Below are 25,480 nucleotides of genomic sequence, written 5' to 3' on the forward strand. Positions count from 1 at the left end.
TGGCCCTGTGAGGACTGTGTTATGTTCCCTTCGGGCTGGGTTCACCTGCCGGCTGTCCCCTAGTGGCTGGGGCCAGCACTGCATGGGCTGACCCCCTGAGTCCAGGCAGACACCAGGCAGTCCTGCCTCTGGTAGGGGGAGCCAGATAAGGAAGGGCCGCTGGCGGGCTCCTCTCCTTCCAGCTCCTTCTCTCACTGGCCCAGTTCCTGAACTACCCTCCTCTGGCTCCATCACAGAAAGTAGACCGTGGCCCTCAGTGCAATATACAGGGAGGCGGCTTCTTAATGCTGGATGGAGTTTTTTCCTTGCTCTGGCCTCAGGGAGCATCGCACTTTTCACCCCACACTAGAAAGATCCGGGTCCAGGCGATGCAGTGATCCCTGGCATCTGGACCTTATTCCGCCCGGATGGCGTTCCTTTGGGATTTTTAGGGAGTGTAACTATAACTTCCCCATTACACCGGGGAGACCAAAAATAATAATCTGAACCGAAACTTCAGGGCTCTTCCTCCTTCTAGCTTTCCAATAGTTCATTTCCCACATCTGGCATATGTGTTTTCTGTGTATCAACTCAATCATCATGACAGCCTTCTAAGCTAGGTCATGTGATCACACCCACGCTATAGATGGGGAAACTGAGGCAAGTTCACAGACCTACTAAGGGGCAGAGGAGAGATTCAAACCCAGCAACTCAATACGCCTTTCAATGCCAGTTAGTCCTCACTGTATTAGTCCTAATACAGTGAGGACTAACTGTATTATAAACTGCTTTTTCTCATGTTATTTGACCCTTCAAGACTCTGGGAAGCAAGCAGGGTGAGTACCCTTCCTTGTGAAAGAGGCGAAGTTCAGAGAGGGTGACAGATTTTTCTGAAGACCGACACCTAGTGAGACATCCTAGGACTTGGGCACCCACAGCCCACGTGACCCCGACCCTCATGCGGTTCCACTGCCTGAGGGTTTGCAAATCGGTGCCCCGTTACCTTACACTGAATCAGACTCACTTCCCTGGGCTGTTCTTCTGAATTTAACAGGGAGACATGTCTCTGTTTGGTGCTAGGACATTGCTAACTTTTTTCTAGCACTTATGTGTCTAACTTTCCCACATAGGGTGGCTTGGGCGAATGATTGTCTGCACACAGAGCAGCCTCTCTCCGTCTTGACACTGCCGACACCTTAGGCACGGTCCTTCTTTGTCGTGGGACCGTCCTGTGCCTTGCAGGTTGTTCTGCGGCATTTTTGGCCTCTCTCCACCACATGCCAGCAGCCCCCTCCCTAGTGTGACAACCAAAAATGTCTCCAGACATTGTAAAGGTTTCCTTGGGGTGGTGGAGGGGGTGGGTATTGCTCCTTTTCTGAGAACCACTGCTCTATAGAGATCTTTTTGTTTAAAAGTTGCATTTTCCAATCTGACATCCCTAACCCTGAAAAAGAGGATTAAAAAGGATGTAGGACCATAGCGGAGGATTCTCCATCATTCCATGCTTGGCCACTGGGCTGACCAGAGGGGCTTCTAGAGCTCACTCATGAGGCCTGGGCAGGTGAGGGAGGGCGTCTCCAGGGGCAGCAACCAAGAAGAGGGAGTGCTAGGGGTTAGGTGGGGGAGCTCTGTCTGAGATGGGGGGACGGACCCAGGTGGAAAGCTCAGAGAGGCTGGCTGCTGGCCCAAGCTGTTTGGGGCAGAACAGAAACCCAGGATGAGGCTGTTCTGGAAGAGGAAGGAGAGTGACTCCAGGAGCAAGTGACTCGGGATGAACCCAGCTCACAAACCTCGGGTGCGAGGGACGGACTCCTTGCTGGGGGGCAGGTGGCAAACTCTACCTCGCCAGATCCCCGCCAAGAATCCTCCTCTCCCCCAGGAGTCCATGCCCTTCTCTGTCTCCATCTGCTTGCTCTGTGGTTTCAAAAGGTCAGTGGCGTTTAAAAGCTGCTCTTCCTCTTGTGTTGTTCTGACCCCTGTCCCCTCTCACGTTGCTCCTCATGACACCCCATACGGCCTGAGGAAATGTGGATGGAGGGGCAGCATGGACACCGGTCTTCCCACTCCAGCTGGTGGAGAGGTCGCCCCAGCAGGGCCAACAGCGGGGAACACACTGGCAGGGGGCTGGTGGTGGCGTGAAGAGATCCGGATGTAAACCCTGGCTTTGTCTTATACCTGCTGTGCACCTTCAGGTGAGTCCTGAAAAGTCTTAGATCATCCGACTCCCGATCTGAAAAACGGAGTCATTTTTCCCTGGGTTGTTGTGCGGATTGAATGTGGTGATGCTCTGTAAAACCACTCTAAAACCTGTTCAAGCACTCCATAAGGACATTTATTTATATCTGTTACTGGTTTTTTTTTTTAAGTAAGACCCAATAGTCTAACGTGAGAGCAGAATTTCAGTAAAATTCTCAGGCTGAGCCAAAGTTGAGGAACGAGAATAACAGTAATTGTGTCAGAAGCAGCCACCATTAACTGAAAACTCACTCTGGGCCCATAGCTGTGTTAAGGGCTTTGCATAGGATAAACAATTTGATTCTTTGGGGAAAAAAGCCCTGTAATGTAGGTATGATAATCTTTATTTTACAAATGTGAAAACTAAGGCCCAGAGAGGTTAATTAATTTACTCAGGGTCACACAGCTTCACTAGTGATAGAATCTGATTTCGAACCTACGTCCGTCAAACTCCAATGTCCTTCTTCTTACCTACAATGCAATACAGGGGCTTTCAGAAAACCAATCTCAGTGAAATCTACTCTGCCTCCCCTAAATCAGAGTGTAGTCTTGATTCTGACGCTATTTCACCTGAGTTCTGAGAAACAACATTACGAAATCTAATCCTGCAAGATAATTAACTGTCACTCCGGCGAAAGGAAACAGAATCAGAAAAGTTTCGCAACTTAGGTTTCTCTAGCCCTTCTTTGTGATAAAGAAACACATTTCCTCAGGACCTGAATGCTTCTCTGTTTGGCCATTTTGAGAAAAAACAACAACAACAACAATGATTTCTAGCTGCAGAGGAGATGTTTACTAGCAGCTCACGGGCATGAGATACTTACATGTAACCCTTGAATTTGCTGAGGTGGTTGTTGGGTTTCTCACACACGACGGTGCTGTGAAAACATTCTGGTTCAAACTGTACCCCCTGTGAGAGAGAGGAGATCACGAGGGTATCACTGTTATTATTTTTGACATCATGAGGTTATTAAGAGGGATCTGGTTTTAATAGGATCATCAGGGAGCTAATCACGATTAGAACCATTGCAAATAAGGTAATCCCTGATTTGCTGCACCGCGCTAGCCCTAATGCACGAGAGGAAAAAGCTAAATCCTCATTAAGGAGGAGAAAATAGATGCAAATAAAATTTGGATGCACAGCAGAGAAAAGCTGGACGACAGCACTTCTCTGTCCTGTGCCTTCTGCGATGGGCAGCAGCATCTCTGGCCTCTGACCCCTGGAGGCCAGCAGCATCCCCCCTAGCTGTGACCAGCCAAAATGCCTGGGGTCGAGTCGCTAGACCAGTACTGCCCGACAGACCTTCCTGCAGCCATGGGAATGTTCTAAGTCTGCACTGCTCCACGTGGAGGCCACGAATGGCAGGTGGCTGTTGGAACCTGGTAGGATGGCTAAGGAACTGGTTTTTAGATTTCATTAGTTTTAATTAAAGTTAAATAGCTACATGTGGCTAGCGGCTTCTGCACTGGGAAGCACAGAAATAGATGGACAAAAAGAAGAGATTATATATCGTGCCAGTTAGAGATAGCTACAGTTCGTATTCTTGCGTATATAATATTCCCAGGGTTTATAAATAAACACACACATACACACTTATGCATGGGCGCACATATACCATGATGCATTTCAAAACAGAGATTTGGTGTTCATGTCCTTGAACACATTTCACACCTCATTAAAATTTTCTACGTCCTTTTTAATGCCTGCATAGAAACCAATTGTCTGAATGCCACTGTATTTCACGTAATCATTTCATGATTGAACATTTACATTGTTTCAATTTCTTCTGCTGTTGCAAAAATTATGGGGAAATAGTTGCTAACAAAACAAAGTAACTAGCATTTTCTGTATTCTTATTTCTGCCAGACTCTGTGATGAGAACTTTACACATATTATTTTCAAGCTCCCAATGATCCGAAGAAGTGGGAACTTTAATTATCCCCTCTTTGGAGTTGGAAGGACTGTGGCTCGGGAAGGTCAGGGTGGCTGCCCAAGGTCACCCCGGCATCGGGACTGGGATGCGGGTCTCACTGCAGACCATCTGGTGTCACTCGCACAGCACACTGCCCCCCTGGTCCATATTCCTGGGGCAAAGTACTTTAAATACTTCCTTGTTTTTTCCTCCATTTTTCCTTTTTCAATGGGTAATTTACTTGTATAATCTTTTATAGTCCAATAGGAGGAGGGGACACAACTAAGGGTACGAAAATCTTGCTTTTTAAATTATATTGCAAACTGACTATGACTGCACTCAACTCCCGAGCCTCAGTCTTTGCATCTGTAGAATGGGATCAGCCCCGCCTCCCCGGTCCATCTGGAGAGTCCTGGAAGATAGGATCAGTGTGGGGAAGTTGTGAAAGGGGCAGAGAGCTAAGCAAATAAAAGGAAGAAGTACTAGAGGCGGGGCTAGAGGCAAAAGGTTTTCTGCCTAGAGCTTTTTGCATGGGGAGTGAATTTACAGCTGGAAGCTCCAAGGTACGCTGCTCAAAGGGGCAAACTGATTTGAAGAAATGATAGCATTTTCTGGCTTCGTGCAAATATACTATCCACTGGATCTGTGGGGACACGGGCATAAATAAACTCTCCAGTCTCTTGAAATAAATTACCCATCCAAGAGTTTCTAAAAATATGGCCCTCTTCCCTCCAGGTATCGATTCTTTCAGGGACAAACACTTGCCGAGTTCTGAGATGATGACAAATCACGCTGGAATTTGTCAGCTGCTTTCATGCCCCTGATTAAGCCGTGTGCTTCCCTCCCAATCCACAGCATCAGCCCATCGTCGGCTTCCTAAATCCAAACTCATTTCAGAGAGGAGTGGCCACAGGGTCTGAGAGCTTAATGACCCTGCTGCCGTGAGTCCCCGTAGGCAGTTTAATGGGACCTGCTGGATCCCCCTCAAAGGCCAGGTTTTCCTCTCTCATCCCTCCAAGGGGTTTCCCAGTGACCTTCCTCCTGAAGTGCTTTGCTTGTCTTCTGGGCTCTGGGCTCAGGTCCTCTGTCTCTCCTCGTGGAGGAGTGCCCTGGGCACCTTCCTCCCCTCCTGAACATGGGCGATGGAAAGGGGTATGTGGACCCTGCTGTGGCCAAAGACAGGCCCTCAGGCTCCGCTTGGATGGGTTTGTTGAAGCTCACTCCCAGGAGCTGAGAAAAGAGACCAAGGACAGCAGGGCTTTGCCATGCCCACCCCCAAATCTGCCAGGTCCTTAATTTAATCAGGAGTTCTGATTCCCTTCTGATCCGCTCCTCCGAGCCCACCCAACCAGCTCTTCTTTGTGCACAGCCTCTTGATGGAAGCCCTACTGACAGCAAAATGGCCTGGGAGCCCTCAGTCAGGGTCCAGGCAAAGACGAGCCCTTTGCAGAAAGGAGAGCGGGTGTCTCTGCATTCTTCGGGCAGAGCCTACCTACTACCCTGAGCACTTATTACGTGCCAGGCACCTGTCCTTCACTTCTCCCAGTAACCTTAAGAGGTTTTGACAGACGTGCAAAGGGAGACTCTGCACGAAAGCCATTGTTTTACGGTGGGTAAGTAACGGAGTCAGGATTGCAATTCATGTCATTGGAGTCCAAAGCCAATTGGAATCAAGAGCATCATCACTGTCATCGTCGTCATCATTTATTCCTCTTCCTTCTCCTGTTATTAGGATTATTATTGCTATAGCCTCCACTGGATGCTTATTTTGTGTCAAGAAACAACTAAGGATTTCATACGTGCTAGTTCCTTCAATTCCCCAACAAGGGCCTGAGTAGTCTCCCCATCATTCACTCATGCATTCACACATTTCTGAATGCCCACGATTCCTGAACCACAGGGAAGGGAGAATCAGAGAGGAGAGGTAGGTAAACGGAAATCAATGATTGCAGCCATAAAACAACTCAACGTTCCCAGTTTAGGCCATGTGTATCAACAGCGTTGTCTAGGAGAGCATAGGAAGCTCAGCCAAGGGCTGGTGTGTAACCACCCTCCAGGTTAAGGTACTCCTCACCGACCTACTGCCCAGACAGAGCAAACTGCATCCTCCCAGGCCCCCTGGGAAGGTCAAGGGGAAGCAAAGAGCTTGAAGTATATTCCATTTTGCTTGCACTAGCCTCAGCTTTCACTTTTCTAGGCTTACTTTCTTTCTTTTTTTTTTTAAAGATTTTATTTATTTATTTATCTTTAGAGGGGAAGGAGAGAAGGAGAGAAACATCAATGTATGGTTGCCTTTCCTGCGTCCCCTGCTGGGAGTTAGCCTGCAAGGAACCAGCCTGCAACCCAGGCATGTGCCCTGACTNTCAAGGGGAAGCAAAGAGCTTGAAGTATATTCCATTTTGCTTGCACTAGCCTCAGCTTTCACTTTTCTAGGCTTGCTTTCCATTAGTCTTCACAGCTGCCTTTCAGGTTGGTCTGTGCGCAGGATTACATAAATGCATAAAAGCATGAATGATCTTCTGAAATTCTTTGGAGTGGATCACTGTTCTCTGGAGACTCACCATCCATTCTACTCCTCTTTCATTAACAACCTTTTCCTCTTGGGAAACTACCTCCCATCCCTGGTTTGTAATTTCAGTGGGAACATTGATCAAGCCGCCTGGCCCACGAGACTCTCCCACTGTGGGATTTTGACTTGAATGGAGTGACTCAAGGAAGAAAAAAACAAATGAGAGCATTAAATAATTGCCTCTCCCGCTCTCTCCCACTGCGCTGTTTCCTGGTTCTAGTTCCCGGGAGCTGTGTCGTGCGTTTCCTTCTTCCACGCCACCTTCCGCCACGTTTTTGTAATAATTCTGTTCTGTTTAAGTGAGATCACGTCTGTTGTCTGCAGACACAGAATCCTAATCAACACAGTGGCGTACTCAGTGGCATATCTTGGCTTTTACAAAGTAACAGTGATGTTTACGAATTTGGTAAAACTAGAGTCCAGAAATAAATGCTGCCTCTTATTTATCTGAGCCGATTTGATCTTCCCAACTCTCCTGCGACAGGTTCAGGACAGGTTATTCCATTGTTTTGGGGAGGACACCGAATGCTGATTATACTAAGGGACTTACACAAGGTCACACGGCTCATGAGCACGCAGGTGTGTCTGATTCTAAAACGTCCACTGTTCTTTGCTTGATGTAACCATTTAACCCTCTGGGCCTTTTTCATGATTTCCGGGCAAGTTTTCCGTATTGACAAGTCTCTTAAACTTTCACACGCTCAACAGTTACACCTCCTAAGGACACATCTATCCATAACAGACCCTTACAATCTCTCCTTCCTTTGACCCTAGACAATTCTTAAATATCTATATCACTCACTTTGAACTTTTCTTACACTTGTAAGTGTCGAGTGCCAAGCTGTTTCTATAGGCCAGTTGGTAGATTAAACTTGGCAACTGGTCTGCAAATTCTCATATGCACCAAAATGTCATCTATAGACAGGGTAAAAATAAGCCTCACACATATGTGGTTTTGCAAATTTTTACATAGGAATTCTTGAAATCAATTATGAATTCATTAAAAGAAGTGATCAGATTCACAGTAACTTTTTCTATTATTTTCTTAAATAATGGACTCTGAGTGGGCAACTACTTTCAGGGGGGAGAGCTTGGAAATGAGGCAGCTTATCAAACAGTTTTGATAGTCACAAGGGTCGTTATAGGTTATACAATGGACTCATAGTCCTAAAGTCTTAGAGGATAGGAAGTGTGTCTTAGACCAGTTTGAAAGCCCTCCTTGGCTGTTAGGAAATATTTAAGAAAGACGTTATAAATCGAAAAAAGAGAAATCAGCTAAACTCTTTCCTTAAACACAGAATGCATTCATTCACTGAGCTTTTACTGTGACCCTGGGACACTGTGGGACGGGAGAGTTGAACCAGGGGTCGCCACGCGCCTGTGCAGCTCTGAGTGTCTGGTTCCCACACAGCCCTCAGGCGAGTTGCCCAGAAGCAACACTCCTCCCTCCCATCCCCCCCCAGTGGTTAGGATGGCAGTGCAGCGGTGGAAACTCATCTGTAGAGTTCCCCACAGGCTTTGCAGGGACTGGGGGTGACAGGGTACACAGTCTCCACCAGCCCTGGCAGCTGTGCAGGAGGGACAATGCAATCTTGCAAAAATACTACTTAAAGCTTTGCCCTCCCTCCCTCCCTCCCATTCTCTCATTCTCTCTCATTCTCTCATTCTCTCCCTCTCTCCCTCTCTCTACTGGTTTGGATACATTGTAGAAGCACATGTTCATGCCCCAGCTGCTGAGCCAGCCTTCCTTCCTGGCATACAAATGAACCCACAGACGTGTGAGAATCCCATCTGAAAACTAACGACAGTCCCCAGAACTTGGTGACCTTCCTGACGCCGGGTTGGGCAGGAGTTCTTTCCAAGATCAGCCACCATAGGGCGACCTGCTGTCATGGCCCCTCTGATCTGGAAGAGGAAATTGCCTGCGTGTTCGATCACTCCTTGTCTCTGCTTGTGGGACTGATTCCCACCAAAGCACCCGGATTGGACTGGAGGGCTGAGGGAGGAAGGCTCTATCTTAGAGTCTGTTCCCTCTCCTCAAGTGGACAAACACTGACTAAATGTAATCTTGCAATCCTTTTTTATAAGTTGACATAAAATTATGTGAGTGTTAGGTGTCAACATAAGGCTACCAAGGTTGTGGCAAAAGAACTCAGGAGCCAAATTGAAGATGCTCCCACTGGCTACAGATGGGACAGTCAATAAAGATAATAATGGCACTGATTTGACATCCACCAAATATACTGAAACCCGCCAGTTCATATGGAAAATAAAGAGGAAAAACGCACTGGCCACCTTTGGAAGATGCTAGGGAGTCAACGCATGAAACATTAACATAAACAAACAAAACTCAACTCCACCCAGAATCTGATTTAGGCACTACATCTAACCTACTGATATTAGGAATGCATCACACCAGGAAATGTGCTAAATGGCAGCACAATCAGCAAAACCAAGACTGCAGGAGATTTTACAGGGCAAACGACCTGGTTTACTCAGTAACAAAAACTAAACATACATTAAAGAAAATAAAAAAGAAAGCAGCATAGTCAACCTGTAGCGTAAAAGAGGTTTAGGGAACTAAACTCAATACTTGGCCTCCTTTGAATCCTGACTCAGACACACTGAAAACATGGAGCCCTGACTTGCAAGTTGATGTCAGGGAATTATTGTGAATATGTCGGGCATGACAGTGATAAACTGGTATTTTAAAAGATCATATCCTGAGGAGGCAGAGATTAAAATATTTATGGGTGACATGTTGTGACACGAAAGATTCGCTTCAAAATAATTTGCAGAGAAAAGGGGGGATATGGATAAAACAGGACAGATCATGAGTCAATTATTAAAATGAGGTGGTGGTCCATAAAAAATTCGACGTAGTATTCTCTGTACTTTGGCATATACTTGAAAATTTTCCGTAATAAAAAGAAGATAGAGAAAGGAAGGAAGGCCCTGGCTGGTGTAGCTCAGTGGATTGAGTGCGGGCCTTCAAACCAAAGGATTGTGGTTCGATTCCCAGTCAGGGCACATGCCTGGGTTGCAAGCCAGTTCCCAGCAGGGAACGCATGAGAGGCAACCACGCATTGATATTTCTCTCCCTCTCTCCTTCCCTTCTCTTCTAAAGATAAATAAATAAAATCTTTTAAAAAAGGAGGGAAGGAAGGAAGCTGCCTGAGTTTAAATCTGAAGAGAGTCGATTGCTAGCAGGGCAGCTTAACTGCTTTTGCCTTTTGTGACATGGGGTGATCAACAATGCTCATTTCGTAGGGTTATATATGAGGACTAGAAAGAGATAATAGGTCCACCTTACACTTAGAAGAACCGTCTGTGCCTATTTCATGCCCTCAATCAAGTTACTGATTGATGTTACTTGTTATTATTGCATGTTATTATGTAGATCCTATGTTAACAGAACCCTAAACAATATGATGGTGACTCAGCCTTTAAGCAGGGAGAAAGACTAAATGTCAATCTTAACAGAAATTTGGAGCAACCTGTCAGGGGCAGGCCTCATTGCAGAATCCACCAGGAAAGGATTTTTCTCTGCTTCTCAGGGCAGGCAGAATTGAGACAACGTGCTGCTTGGTACCTTTTGCTTTAACTTCGGCTGTGGCACCGCTGAACTGGGATGGCAATCAATGACTTCCTGTCCCTTCTCAATCTGTGAGCAAAGTGCCCCTTTGCCTAAATACAGGGCAGGCAAAAGTAGGTTTACAGTTGTTCACCTGGAAAGTAATGCAATAATTACTAACACAAGAATGAACTGTGTTTCGTGTAATCACAACTGTAAACCTACTTGTGCCCCACCTGGATGTTCAAGTCGGCACGCACTTTCACTGCAGAGGGCACAAGCTCCAATGGCTGTTCACAGTTGAGGCAACAGCTGAAAACACTAGCCATCAGTGGGATGCCAGCTAGTTAAAAGGGAGAGCCAATTGAGAATCTTGAACTTGGGCAATAAACAGGCAAGCACAATGACTACAATAATGAATGATACTCGAGGCCAGGGCTTCCCAACTTTAATGTGTACACAAACCACGGGTGGGGTGGGGTGGGTGGTGTCTTATTCAACTGCAGATTCTGGTTCTCTGTGGGGTAGGGGGTGAGTGTCTACACCCAAGCCTCACTTGGTGTAGCAAGTTCTTGGCTGGCACCGGGAAATCATCAGACACGTGCTTCAGTACAACCTAGGCTTTGGTGATTTGAACAGGTAATAGTTGTTCAAGAGAAAAACCACAGGTCCAAATGGCATTAGTTGCATTAAAGCTCATGATACCAAATCTGGATTTACTACCTGGTCAGAGTCCCATGTCAACCTCTCTCAGTCATGTAACCTTAATCAACCAGTCTGAAATTTTCTGGTCAACATCAATGAAGTAACTGATCATGTTGGGTTCTCGTCACCCCCCTCCCCAACTTTGCCACCCAACCCCATAAAAAGAAGAATCAATCTGCACTATAAAAACCCTCATCGTTCCTTTTCCTCTAAAATATGTCCTAGTCTACAAATAATCCTTTCTTTTCTTTTGTTAATAGCTCACTTGCCCACCCTTCTTCTCATAAAATCTTTCCATTTCTGTAACTCCCCAGAGCAGCCTCCTAGCTGCTAGACAGGACACTGCCTGAGTCATGACTCACTTAATCAAGCTGGTTACATCTTCAGATCTACTCAGATGAATCTTGTTCTTTAACACCAGGAATGTGTTTGATGTGAAATCCTAATCGGAAGAATTAATTTCTGATTCTTTGGTTTGGACGCTGCTCCATTTCCCAAAATGTATGGCCCACACTCATTTTCAGATGTTAAATGCCAAGTGCCCTTCTTGGAAATCCTTTTAAAGATGAGTCTTCAGGCAGCAGAATGCCACCGGAGAGAAACTGTACAATTTATCTCTCTAAGGACTTCCTCTCGGCGTAATCCCAATTTGAGATTCCTTCTCCTCCTGCCCTTTTCCCCAGCAAGGGGTTATGGGAACACACATTTCATGAACAAGTCAATACTTTTGTAAATTCAGAGATGGCCCATCACAGTAAAAAATCCGACTGAGAAAAGAAAAACTGGCTTGGTCCAAGTTGAATTCTGAGAAAAGGGTTTTGAAACGAACTGTTTGGCAACCTTGAGATTGATGGTCTGTGATAGAAGGAAGAGTATGTTGAGAAGCCCTTTCGTGTTTCAGAATTCCCTCAGAATCTCGATGGGAAAGAAAAGAGTGAACAGCCTAAGACTGCCTCCAAGGACTGTCAACTTCTCCGCCACTCTGCCCATCGCCATGCTGGGTGTTCTAGGGTCCAGTGTAATATCTTGCCCCAGTTTCCTCAGGAATGCCCCAAATTACTGTGCTGAACAAGGGTTCTGAGGTTAAATAGGTTTGGAAAGTTCAGAGTTAGAGAGTTTCACCAGCCTTTTGACTCCAAACCTTCTTGGAGACCTTAGTGTGTTGATATGTATTGGAAAGACGAAGGAGAGTCCACAGACACAGGCTTTGACTAGGAACCTCGTTTTTCAAGAACTATGGCTCAAGCTAAGGGTTTGGCAGACTCTGCCTTGAGACACTGGCCAAGGGGAGCTGGAACAAGATTCGTCTGACTGACTTTGCGTTGACAGAGGTAGCCACCTCTCGTCATCTGTGACAGGGTGAGAATGGGTGTTTGGATATGTGCGGGGTGGGAAGTTTCCAGAAATCCCTGTGGTGAGCGACAACCCTTTCAGAAAGGCAAAAGTCTCACAGACAGCAGGGATTTAGAGGAAAGACAAGCTAACAAAAGCCATCAATACTCTTATTTAAGATATTAGATTTCTAAACAATCCATATGTGTAGGTGTTCAAAATCTGAGGTAATCGGTGAAATTTGCCTCTTCTGTGCCTCAGCATTTCACCTGTAAAGTGGGGCTAGTAATGCCCACCTCATACGGCGGCAGCAAGGACTAAAATAGACAGTGCAGGCAAGACGCACAAAGGGGGTGGTTTTATTCTCCCTTCTCTTTAGGGTGTGGGGGAAGTACTTGAATACAAAGGCACCTCCCCTTTATTGTACAGCTTTTCAAGGAGGTGGTGGTAGGTTCCTGTCAAGATAATCTGGGGAAACACTTAAAAAATATGCACGTCCAGACCCAGGTCATGTACATGGAAAAAATAAATGCCTGTAATGTAATTGGGGGCGAGTTGTTAAGCTGTGATCTCACCTCTTCTGCAGTCATCCTCGAATAAAATGTTTCTGTGGTTAAGCATTTAGAAAGGGCTACCCTGGCTGCTGCCCCCTCACTTCCTTGGGGCTTGTGGAGAAGTCCCGTAGGACACAGCACTTGTGAACTTGTAACCTATTGCCTTCTGACCTCACCTGGCTGTGCAACATGTATTTTTCTTGCTACTGTCATCAGTGTTTTTGTTCAATGCGCTGGGGAAATACTATAGTACAGAGTCAGCCAGGAGATGATTCTATCCAGATTCAGAAATCTTTTTGCACTAAAGACATAAGGGGTAAATACCACTTCACACCAGTCAGAATGACCATCATAAAAAAGCAACAAACAACAAATGTTGGAGAGGGTGTGGGGAAAAGGGGACCCTAGTCCACTGTTGGTGGGATTGCAGACTGGTACAATCACTATGGAAAGCAGGATGGAATTTTCTCAGAAAACTTAAAATGGACCTGCCTTTGACCCAGCAATTCCACTGCTGGGATTATATCCTAAGAACCCTGAAACACCAATCCCAAAGAACCTATGCACCCCAATGCTCATAGCAACACAATTCATGATAGCCAAGAGTTGGAAGCAACCTAGATGCCCATCGGTCAATGACTGGATCAAAAAACTATGGTACATTTACACAATGGAATTCTATGCAGCAGAAAGAAAGAAGGAGCTACTATCGTTTACAACAGCATGGATGGAACTGGAAAGCATTATGCTGAAATAAGTCAGGTGGTGAAAGACAAATACCGTATGATCTCTTCTCACCTTTAACAGGAACCTAAACAACAAAACAAACAAGCAAGCAAAATATGGCCAAAGACACTGAAATTTAGAATAGGCTGACAGGGACCAGAGGGGAGAGGGGAGAGAATTTCAGAGAAAAGGGGAAGGATTCACAGAAACTAGCATAAAGAACACATGGAGAACAACTAAGGGGGGGTGGAAATGGGAGGGAGCTGGGGAGCATGGGGGGTGGGCTGGGATGGGAGAGGGGGATGGAAAACTGTACTTAAATAATAATTTTAAAAAACATTAAAAAAAGACATAAGGGGGAAGCCAGGTAGCAGAGAGCAGCAAAACTCTCCCTCAGGGAGCTAAATCTACCTTCATTCCTCCTGCCACTTGTTACTTACATGTGGAAAGAATACTGGAAATGATAAATGTGTACTTTCAAATAAGCATCTCTGGGTAATCTCAAGGTAACAAAGGGCTAGGGAGATGAGCTACTGACAACCTTAAGAAGTGAGATTCCAGACGAACATGGCTTTGAATCCTGGTTCCGACACTTCGAGGCTTTGTGGCTTTGGGCAAGTAACCTTCTATATGCCTCGGTTTCCTTGTGTGTACAATGGGGATGATAACAGCGACTGTCTCATGGGGTTTTATGAGGATAAATAAGGTAGTCATGCAAAGCCTTAGAAAGGGCTTGATAAAGAGCATATTAATATTATTGTTATTATCTAGAAATGGAAAAGATACACTTGCGAAAAGTAAAGGGGGAGAATCAAGAATGAAAAGAGAAGAGAGAACTCTGAAAATCTTCAAGCTCAAATAAATCTTCCACTCTTCACAAATGAATTTACTGTTTTTTTTGTTTTTGGTTTGTAAGTCATTACGCCAAGAACCCTGGGAGGATTCAGGGTTAGAGTTTGGGCGATGTTATTAAATTGGTTGGTCTCTAGCACTGGAGCAGAACTGACCCCTTCATCTGGCTCTTCACTCTAGTCAAATCCCAAACTATCTGACTAATTAATATACAAGGAACAGCTTGGGAGCTGCTGCCAAAGACAGGGGAAAAAAACCAAAACAGAACAACTGACGGTTGTAACTTCACAACACCAAAATGGCTGCCCGAGAGAGAGAGTAAAGGGACTTAGAATTGCGATGAGGATCGTGGGCTGAGGAGGTGGATGGGAGATGTATAAGCAAATACAAGGTTCACTGTTCCCAGAACTTTAAAAAAAGGAGACAGAATAGAAATTCCCAGAACGCTTGGCATGTAGTTTAAGTAAGGTGGCAGCTTTACACACTCACATGCCTGTTCACACATGCACATGTGCATGTGTGTGCATGGTGTATTTCTTATTGTGAAGTGTGGTTAAGAAAGTCTGAAAGCCCTGGCTCTCGGGGACAGGCCACGGGGCCCTGCGCTCAGCAGTGGGTCATCACTGCATGTCTGGAATGGCTTTGTGAACTTACCCGGACCTGGCTCTGCCCTTTTGTGAACACTGGGGGCACTTGGTCCAAGTGGTGAGGACAAGCAAAGGAGAGGAAGCTCAGACACTAAGCGGCAGTGCGGTGGTTGGCCCAGGTAGGGCCTGGAGACCATGAGGGAGACAGAGCCGCCTCAGTAACCACACCCAGCAGGACGAAGGCGAGGTGGCGGGTTCTACTCCCAGGGCAGCCACTGCAGCTGAGGCAGCATCGACGGACCATTCACTGTGTGTCTGCTCCGCACCAAACCCCGTAGTTTCTTTCTTACTTTCTTCATCTCATTCAAACTTCGCAGCAAAACCACGGGATGGCTACTATTATTCTCATGGTCAGGACGAGAGAACCGACTTCCCTCGGGCTGGATTAATCACACGAAAAAGGACTTTGTGAGAACTGTTCACGCAGCACTTTGAGAGAGGCGGAGTGAAGTATGATGAATGGTCTCCTCTTGAGAATTTCAATAGAGACGACTGAACTCACGAGAATCACTTGCTCTCTTTCTCCTGGATCCCCGGACCTGTCTGATTCCTCCCCAGCCAAAGACCGGCCGAGTGAAGACAATGGATGAAGCTTGTTCTTTCCCATAGGCAGAGAAAGGTGCCAGACTGAAAAATCCACTCTTTCAAGCGGAATTTTCATTGAAAATGAGAATGTCACACCCAGTTTCAATCGGTCAACTTATTGCCTACGGACACCATGGACATTTACTGCTTACTGGTCTCTTACTCTGTGTCTCTCTGCATGTTAAGTAATTCATGTACGTATCAGTTCATCTTTAGAGTTATCCTGTGGAGGGGCTACTACTTTTGCACCCATTTTCAGATGAGGGAGTGAAGGTGTGAGGGAGCAATAACTTCCCTAAGGTGAGACAGCTGATAAATGGTGAGGCTGGGCTGAGAGTTGACCTCCATCCGGGCTCTAAACCACTGAGCAATAACGGCTTCCCCACGATGTCCAAGGTCCCACGCATGTATGGGCGGGATTAAACGAAAGTGTCAGTGGTTGCTCCCTGTCCTCAAAGAGGTTATTGGGAGGGACTGTTGAGAAGGTAAAATACACACAAATGGTAACAATGACTGATAACTGATTGCTGTTCAGGCTGGGGTGGAAGGAATACTAGAGAAGGTTCCTGGAGGGAGAAATTGCCATTGGAGAAGCGCTGAGCAGGATGAGCAGGGATTAGATAAACACAGAGAAGTGGGTTGGTCCCCAGGGTAATTGAACAGATACTAGACTCCTAGGTTTAGAGAGGAGAGCCTAATTTCATCAGATGAACAGACTGGGTCTTCATTTAGAAACTCTGAGGTTTTCAGCAAGTTATTTAACTTTCCTAGGCTTCCCTTCTTCCCCTGTGACAAGGGCATGATACCTATTTCAGAGGGTTGCTGGGAAGATTTTACCCAAGTGGCTGGGAAAGGAGGAGCCACTACCTTCCCCTCTACCCACCAGATTGAGCTCAGTTTTCCAGTGGACTTGGCTTCTTCCCTCTGACCCTACCCTTGCAGATGTTAGAGAGAGCCCTACCTGCTGAAAGAAGCCCTTCACCACACGCCTCTGTTTGAGGTTTGTCTCTCCATCCAGGTTGGCGGTTTCCAGGTGGCAGATCCCACTGGGGTCCGAGGAAAAGAGGAGGAGTATGTCGGCTGGGATGATCTCATTGCAGTGCATCTGGATGAAGTCCCCCACACGCACATCCTCCCAGCGTTTCTGCACGTAGCTCTGTTCTTTCCTTGGGTGGGAGAAAGACAGGGTCAGAGTGAGTCCTGAGGTTCTCTGGAAAATCGCTGAGTAAGTGGAGGAAGGTCCTACCCACACCTAGGTGAGTCAGCCTGCCACAAGGCTGCTCTGAGTTATCCCTCGCCCCCAGGGACCACCACCAGAATCTCTAGAAAAGAGAAGCGTGAGCCATAGAATCCCACCCATAAAAGATCCATCCTTATGATCATTGAGAGTTTTGATGGACGGCTGGTTGCTGACTGGGTACTGTGTTCAGCTTTGCTTTTTACGAGGGGGAAAAATGGAAAGCAGAAGGTGACTATACAGTCACACGAGCCTGTATTCTGAATATACATCTTTTTGTACAACAGCCAGTTATCATGGTAGAAAGCAGGGTCACAGGAAACCAGGCTATAGGAAGACTTTCTGATTACAAGAAGAGAGTAGCTGTGGGAAAGCTGAGGGTACAGGCCACCATCTGGGGAGATCTGAGTGGTTCTGAAACAGAAAACTTGGGGCTGTCAGGGAATTAGGAGAATGGCACCAGGAACTTTGGGTGAAACCCACAGTGATCATAGAATTAGAAAACTGAAGAAACCTAAGGATATGACATACTTCTCTTCCCATCCAATTCAATAAGCTCAGATAATAACAGTCTGATCAGTGATAAGGGCAAACTTACCATTTCTACTGTGCCAAGTTCAGGTATTAATTAATTATGCTTCATTTAGTTGCATAATAACCCACTGGAGTAGAGACGATTGTACCCATTGTACAAATGAGGCAATTGGGGATCCAAGAACAATTTCCCAAGGTCTTACAAAAAAACACAGCTGGGACCTGAGCCTCAGGCCAGTGGATACCAAACCCCACAGTTTTTACTGCTTACACAGGCTCCCTCCTCAGAAACACGCCCCCTCTCCTCCCAGGTCACAGGGCAGCCTCAGTATTTCCACCACTGGCAAAAGGGCTCACTACTCCCTAAAGCTATGCATTGCACTCCAAGGAGCTCTTATTTCAAAAAGTCTTCCTTCTCCTTAGCCAAACATGGAGCTAGCTTTGCTCTCCCAGGTAATTGGATCCATCCCATCTTCTCCCATTTGAAAAATAATTTAAGGCATCCCTCAGGTGTCCCAGGAAGCCTTTCGGATATGTCAAGTTGCATTTAACTTTCCAAGTGCCTGGCAGTTAGTTGTTCTTGTGTGACACAGTTTCAAGACCTGCCCTGGGGGTGTGGACTCATCCGTCTCAAGTGGCATTTAGAAATGTTCCTCTTGAAATGTGGGAGTTGGAAACAGACCAATAGTCCACATGGGCCCTTTTTGATGGAGCCCAGCTGGCTTGCAAGTGGAGGCCTCTGAGCCGTGCCAGGCCTGGAGAGGCAGGCCCTTCTTTGCTGTATTTCTCTACTGAAGCTGAGCGCCCCCAGGCGTGTTATTGCTTCTGTTTCTACTGGAATCTAGGTTGCCCTGGGCATGTCAAGCCTACTCTTCCAGAGAGAGACAGAAAGAGAGAGAGAGAGAGACAGACAGACAGACAGACAGACAGAGATGACTGGAATGTCCCATTTCTCCTTTGACTTCACAAACATTCCCAAGGGGTTTGATGCCTCCCTGCTTTGGGGCCCTCTGCCGAACCCCAAGCAAGTCCTCCTAGGACCCTATTTTCCTTGTCATAAAAGACCCTTGGAGAGGACTCTCTCATAGTCCCTGAAATGAACGTGCTTCCCTTTGGAGGGCCCAGGGGAGATCTCAGCGTCTACAAAGCAATCGGGGCCGCAGCCCCGGAGAGCAGCCTTGCAACCTTCAAGATCCACAGAGTTCTGCGGGAGTGCCCGTGGTTCCGGGAGCTCCGTGTTCTGGTAGGATCCACCCACGGGCGGCATCGCTCCATTAGCTACGGAGACCATGTCTGCGGAGCGGGGGCAGTGCGCCCGCAGCGGTTTGGTAATAATTCTCTTCGTGGGAAAGCGCGTCACAGCGTTTTAAGCATTCTCCAGCATCTTCTACGCTTCCTCTCTGACCCACACCCCTTCTTTTCCACATGAAGAAGAGGAACAGCCGTCCCAGACTGTTTCTCAGTGTGATTTCAGAAATGCACGAATGCATTTGTGGGTGTGTTTAGGGTGGAGGCGCCTCCATGGGGAGTGCCAGCATTGCTGTTCGATAATTCGCTGAGGGAGGGATGCAGGGAATGACTGGTCTTTCTCTAGAGCAGTTTAAAGGGAGCACTGTTGAAAGGAATCAGAATGGCCCACACTTTCTATGAGAAAAGGAATCTTACAGGGTAATGGGCTATGGCTTTCTCTATTGCCTCCCCGCTACCCTTTTTGAGAGTGTGCCTTTAAAAAGCATTCTTAAATATTAACAGCGACATTGCTCCAAGGAACAAAGATTTTTCATCCAACTTGTCTACCTTCTTCCCCACACTTGCTCTTTGATGTCGGTGTCCTATCGGGTAATGCCTTTGGGGACGGCGGGGTCTCGGTGGATTGGATAACCCCAGAATTCCAGCTGGTATCTGACATCGGATTTCACAAAAGCATGTCTAACTCGGGGCAGCCTCCTGACCATCGGCACTTTCAGAGCACGCAGTGCAGGTTTGCAAATGCCAGCTGGGGGCGCAACAGACGCAGGCTTATCAATGGCAAGGTTAGCACACCTTCAACCATGGACACTGAATCTCATTCTTTCCCCTTCTTACCAAGGACTGCATTTTTAGGGAATATTAAGGTGGTGGAAGACGGAAGGTTATGGAGGTAAGCTCACGGCACACATTTTTATGAATAGTCACCCCTGTGATTTGGGCTGGAGAGTTTGTCTTGTCAAGCGCGGCCACAATGATAGGAATCCCACAACAATGGAGCCACCAAGAAGCTGTAAGTCAGAGCAGTCTCGGTCTTTCCTTTGGATGTCACCTGCTCCTCCCTAAGATGGCACACATTCTCAGTCCTGCTCCAGGCTCGCCTCCCCAAGCCGGGCGTGCCCAGCTGTGGGCTGTGTTCCCCCCGTAGGGGCAGGCCTACCTCTAGGCACGTGGCCTCTCCTGTGTGTCTGGGAGTAATGAAGGTATGAAACCAGCATGATTTTGGCTGTGTTGGTTCTTAAAAAACGATGCGCTTTTTTGGAGGGGGGGAGGGTTTACGGAATATGGTTGAGTGAATTAGCTGGCACATAATTTAAAGAATCATGTTTATATTAACCTAAATGTGGCTAGGTTATGAAATCAGAGTCAAATTTTAGTGGGAATTTTAGAAATAAAGAGACAGCAGGAACATCGCCTGAGCACTGGGCCACTCTGTGCCCATCTCCCGATCCCCAGGGTCCACTTTGTCTTTTCAACTGTCCAGCGTGTGACTGTGGAACAGGCGAGGACGCACAGCCCCAGGAGGTCCGGCCAGAGGAGGCGATGAGCGGCCAGATGCAGCTGAGGCGGCACGGTTGCAAGCTCTTGCACTCCGTGACACCCTGACCCGCCAGCTGCCACCTCCAGCCACCTGAGGAAGTCATTCCCTTGCTAGTCCAGCCCGTGGGGAACAGCTGGCTCAGGCGGACACGTCCACACAGTCTGGATCACCTCCCTGCTCAGTGAGTCCACACCTGGGGACTGACTGCTATTTTAGTTTCATGGAATGTTCACGGATGTTGAAAAAATAAGCCAAAAAATTCACGTGGTTTGGGATAAAGACTCCATCTGGCAGATTCTGCCTCCAGGAGAAATTAAGTGGGGCGGCGTTAAATGGCTTTCCGAGAGGCGATAGAGCTTATTAAGTGGTAAATAAACAGCAAGGGAGATTTGTAACCAACTGGATGCTGTAGTGAAACAGGTAAAAAAGGAGGGGGTGGGGGAGGAGAGGATGCTTAAGGCTTCACTTCTCATTATGTGGGTTTTATGAGAAGGGTTTCAAGTTACTGGAGTAGGGGGACTTTATCAGGATTACATTCCTGATGTGGGGCTTTTTATTCAACATAGGATGATTCGCTGACCTGGGCTGTCCTTCAGGAAGCTTCAATGTCAAGCCCAGAATGGGCAGGGTTGCTACCCCAGGGTGAAAGGGGAGAGTCAGAGAGAATGAGCGCAGTGCAGGGATGAAGAGTAGGCTTGGAGCCCAGCATCTCCACTCATTCCCTGTGTGATCTTGGGCAAGTTATTTAACCTCTTGGTGCCTCTGCTTTTTTCAATTGAAGGTAATACATGCACTTGCCTCAGAGGACTGACGACATGACACAGGTAGAGTACTGAGCTCAGGGCTTTACCCCCAGTGCTCGATAAATACAAGCTTCCTCCTGGCTGGTGTAGCTCAGTGGATTGAGTGCAGGCCTGAGAACCAGAGCATTACCGGTTCAATTCCCAGTCAGGGCACATGCCTGGGTTGCAGGCCACATCCCCAGAAGGGGGCGTGCAAGAGGCACACACACATTGATGTTTCCCTCTTTCTCCCTCCTTTCCCTTCTCTCTAAAAATAAAGAAATAAAATCTTTAAAAAAATTGAGTCAACTGATCCTAGAGGAACAAAGGCAATCCGGTGGGGAAAGAGTCTTTTCAACAAAAGGTGCTGAACAACTGAACACTTATACACAAAAAAGATAGACACAGACCTTCCACCCTTCTAAAAAATTAACTCAAAATGGATCACAGACACAAATGTAAAATGCAGACTATAAAATTCCTAGCCAAGAGCATAAGAAAAGATTTGTCTTGAACAGGAGGCAGCACTAAAGGAGCTTTGCTAATCTTTAGCTGTTTGAACATCCAATCTATCTCTTCTTGTTAGGGACTTAGCGGTGGAAACTTCCAATAATGATAATATGCGATAATGTGATATACTAGGACATAATGCAGGTAATGTATATCCTCTAATATGTAATCTAATGTAATGGAATATAATAAACTTATATATATTGAGTGCTGGTCATGAACCTGGCACTTAACCTATATGACCACTTAGCTATGCAACAATAAAACGACTTCTGTTGTTACCATTACCTCTATTTCACAGATGAAAAACATAGGCCCAGAAAGCTGATCTAACTTAGGTCACATAGGTGTGTCTACCAGGACATGTGAGCGACAGCGTAAGAGCTCCGTGGGTCCTCGTGGTCTCCTGGTTCTGTCTGGGAATGAGCCACAAAGCAGAGGAAGTGTCAGAAGCTGGTGTCACAGGCATCAAGGAGGCGGGGTTGGGGACAGCAGCCTTGCTGTTGGAAACCGTGAGCTCCTTAATGGCAAATCAGAGGCTGTAAATCTTCACCCGCTAACATACAAACCAGGCCTGTTGACACAAGTGCAGAGCTTCGGTGGCACTTGAATTCTTGTTTTATGACTCTTCCACCCGCTGAGTTTCAGGGAAGACCTAACGCCTCCCATCCTGAAATGACAAGCTGAATTGGCCCAAATGGTTTATGGCCTCTGTGAGCACAGGGTGGGACAGTGGGCAGAGGGCGGCACTTGCAAAGTTGATGCTTCCGAGAGGAGCCTGGTTGGCTGGTGCCAAACGCAGACCAGAGGCCTGTGGGATGGACGTGATGGTCCGCTGGTCTACAGTGTCCAGCCAGCGGTGCTTGTCATTGTCATGCTTCAAAGGACACTGATGTCTCTTTGTTGTCTGCATTTTTCAGATTCTCCCCCCAGCCCCATTTTGCTGTGTATTACGTTACAGCTTGCGGTCCACTTCTGTGGCAAAAAATTTGCTTCTTTCTCCTGCGGTTCCAAACCCTAGCCTTTCTTTCTTACTCCCCTTGAGTCAAGCTCAAGGTGATTTCTGGCTATCAAGGTCATAGAAGTCTCCTCAGTGATATGTTAGCTCACATTTCCTGAGTGCTACTCAATGCCGGGCACTGTACTAAGCATTTTACATACATCTTAATACCTGCAGTGAGCCAGGATATAATTGAAGGGTGAAACATGAATTGATGATTGTATTTAGACGTCAGAATGGCCCTGGCAAACCCTAAATTCCTCCTTGTCTATCACTGCATCTCCTTTGGGTTTCATGGAGAACTGCGATTCAGAAGAATTAATAGCAGCATGGGCTCCAAACGGCTGCTTTACGAGTAGCTGCACAAGCATGCCATTGTAACGCACGCTCTATGTTAGAAGTTGGGCTGAACAAAGTGGCTTAGGCTCTGGGCTGGATGAGGCCACCCACATCCCTTGCCTGGATCTAAACCTTGGTGTGAGTGTGCTCAGGTGTGGTGTGGAGAGGAGAGAGGCTGGGAGGAGAAGAGATCCCGGCTCCAGTGGGATTTCCCGAGTTCCGGTTTTAAATTCTGTCCTTGGGATAGATGGGAAATGAGAGAGCAGAGCACAGGTTTTTGCTTTTAGAACATTGGAACCCTGCACATTGGCACATGTGGCTCTGTGAATGTCCTTGCTTTTTCCTAGTAAAAGAAGCGATTCCTCCCTCGTATGTATGGGGAATGTTGCAAGAAAGATGAAGGCTCAGACTGGGATTGCCGTTGATAAAATTAGAGTTGACGTGCCCGGAACAAATTTTTTTTAAATTGCCTAGTGCTAACAGGTATGGTGCAGACACTGAGTTAAATGGTTTATAAGGATTATCTCATTCAAGCTACCAGAAAGGTGCCAGTATTGTCCCCATTATACAGATGTTGAAATGGAGGCTAGAGGGATCCAGCAATTCCATAGGTTTCCACGTTTAGTACCCGGCAGTTCTGTGATAATCCCAGGTCTGATGTCAAAGTCCTTCAGTCCCAGGAGGACTCTGTGACATCCAGGAAGATGTCACGTTTTAAATGCCTTTGTTGAGACTGCTTTACTTGCCCTCCTTCCACACTGCATTGCATTGCATTCTTCGTTTCTACAGCTGTGCTATTTCCACAGCTGGACACCATTGCATCTTGTATGCAAGATGGACACCATTTAATAAAATATACCATCTATCCCTTTTCAGAAAAGATACCCTAGAGAGATTATGATCACCACTTGAAGATGAGACACGTGGGCAGACACGTAAGCCCCAACTGCTTAAGGGGCTTTGTTCAGGTGATTGGTTAATTAGCAGCAGACCGGGATCAGGCCCTCTGGTGTCTTTATTCTCAGGCTTTCCGATGGGGGCCCTGGCAAAACAGGCAACTGCTGTACCAACACAACAGGCTGCAGGCCAGGTGCCTTTCTTCTCCTGCAGGAAACCAGCCCTCAGGGCCGTGCAGTCAGAAGACCGGCCCCTGGCCTGCAGCACCCGCAGTTATTTTTATGTTACGGCCGCTGCCTGACTTTGCACAAAGGCAGTTCCCAAATCTTGGTAAAAGTCAGAATTGAAGAATTTCTCATTTAAATCATTCTTCTCCGTTTCTGATATTTTCTGACCATGGTACTTGGGATAGTGGCATAAAGCCACATGCGCAACTTTCAGGTGACGCGTGAACAGGCTGTGAGCTGAAAGGGGCTCCCTCTGTGTGGCCAAATGCTGCAAACCCTTCGATGCCTCCTGAAATGTCCCCTCTTTGGGGCTTCCCTCTGCCTTCAAGTTTCTCACATGCAGATGAGTCATCATACCCCCTGCTTGACCGTGGCCCTTTGTACATGGGCTACCAAAGCACATGGGCCGCTGTAGCTGTTCACAAATTCCTCCTGACCCCTGGACCCCTGGGAGCCTCTCAAGGGCATACAGGGCCCATGGCAGTGCAAACGTACTCAGTCCTGAATTAGTATTGGCTAAGCAGATGAATGAGCGAGTGCCTGGCCCTTTAAGCAGTTTTGCTACATGACAATATACAATATACAAAAATTGGCCTGGATTCTCTTGGTTCCCACTTCTCCTTCCTTATTGCCTGTTTTCTGAATACAAATACAATTTACTAAGCTGGATGAAAAAAATCTCTTGCTGGGTATTTTTTTTCTTCTAGATTCATTAAAGTGAGCCCTGGGAGAAACAGAGCTAATGCAATTCTGAAGCTAATCTCTCCTTGAAGTCATTCCATAAATCTGATTAATGGGTCACCTTTAGACCACAAGCACAGTTGCTGTATTAAAAGAAAATGCTCTAACAGGATTCTAAGTCTGTTAACAAGGCTTCTGGTGTTTGCAAAAAGATTCCCTCACAATCTAAACATGTCTAGGCTGGATGACGCATGGGATTAGGTGGAGCAAAATGTGAAGGGCCCTAGTATTCAATTGCATAAAAATGAAAACAACCTCGAAAAAGGACATCAGTTTCTCAGATGTGTGAATCTGAGACAAAATGGACAGAACTAGTGATTGAGATAGAAGCTATTATGTTGCTTCTCAGAAAAAAAATGATTCCCTCACATCTTGTATTCTTTGTCTGACGTCCTGTTATGTATCATCAATACCTGACAACAGGATGTGCCATTGAACACCATCCGTTAACATAACAACTAACACAGTCTATCGTTTCCCAGCTTCCTATCTCGGGGTTTTTCAGAGTTGATTTACTCCAGAGTTTGAAGGACCTTGGAAACATGCATGTGAAAAGCAATTTATAAAGAGTCTAAACTCAAATATTCTTTACTAATTTTGAGAACATGGAGGTGACCTCTCTAACATCTGCTCACCCTTCTTTCAGAAAGTCTCTCTCTCTCTGCATTTGGATTTTTTATCTTCTCTGGGTAGCTCATATGTGCTTTCAGGGAAGCAGACTGCATGTAGGACTCTGTGGCTCAGATACAACCTA

At 46.6% G+C, this 25,480-nt stretch overlaps 1 protein-coding gene across 2 annotated transcripts in view; it reads right to left on the minus strand.

Annotated features, from left to right (window-relative positions):
* ATP10B (ATPase phospholipid transporting 10B (putative)) overlaps positions 1-25,480 on the minus strand; it is a 145,007-nt gene that overhangs the window by 54,453 nt on the left and 65,074 nt on the right. For both annotated transcript variants that reach the window (XM_037032259.1, XM_037032963.1), the window contains 2 exons: positions 16,633-16,837; positions 3,039-3,124 (listed from right to left, as the gene is read on the minus strand). In XM_037032259.1, coding sequence (XP_036888154.1) covers positions 3,039-3,124; positions 16,633-16,837 — 291 coding nt within the window. The remainder of the gene's footprint in view (positions 1-3,038; positions 3,125-16,632; positions 16,838-25,480) is intronic.

This window comes from Sturnira hondurensis, unplaced genomic scaffold, assembly GCF_014824575.4.
Source record: "Sturnira hondurensis isolate 20B ecotype Veracruz unplaced genomic scaffold, ASM1482457v3 Scaffold0000022, whole genome shotgun sequence".
Taxonomy (NCBI): Eukaryota; Metazoa; Chordata; class Mammalia; order Chiroptera; family Phyllostomidae; genus Sturnira; species Sturnira hondurensis.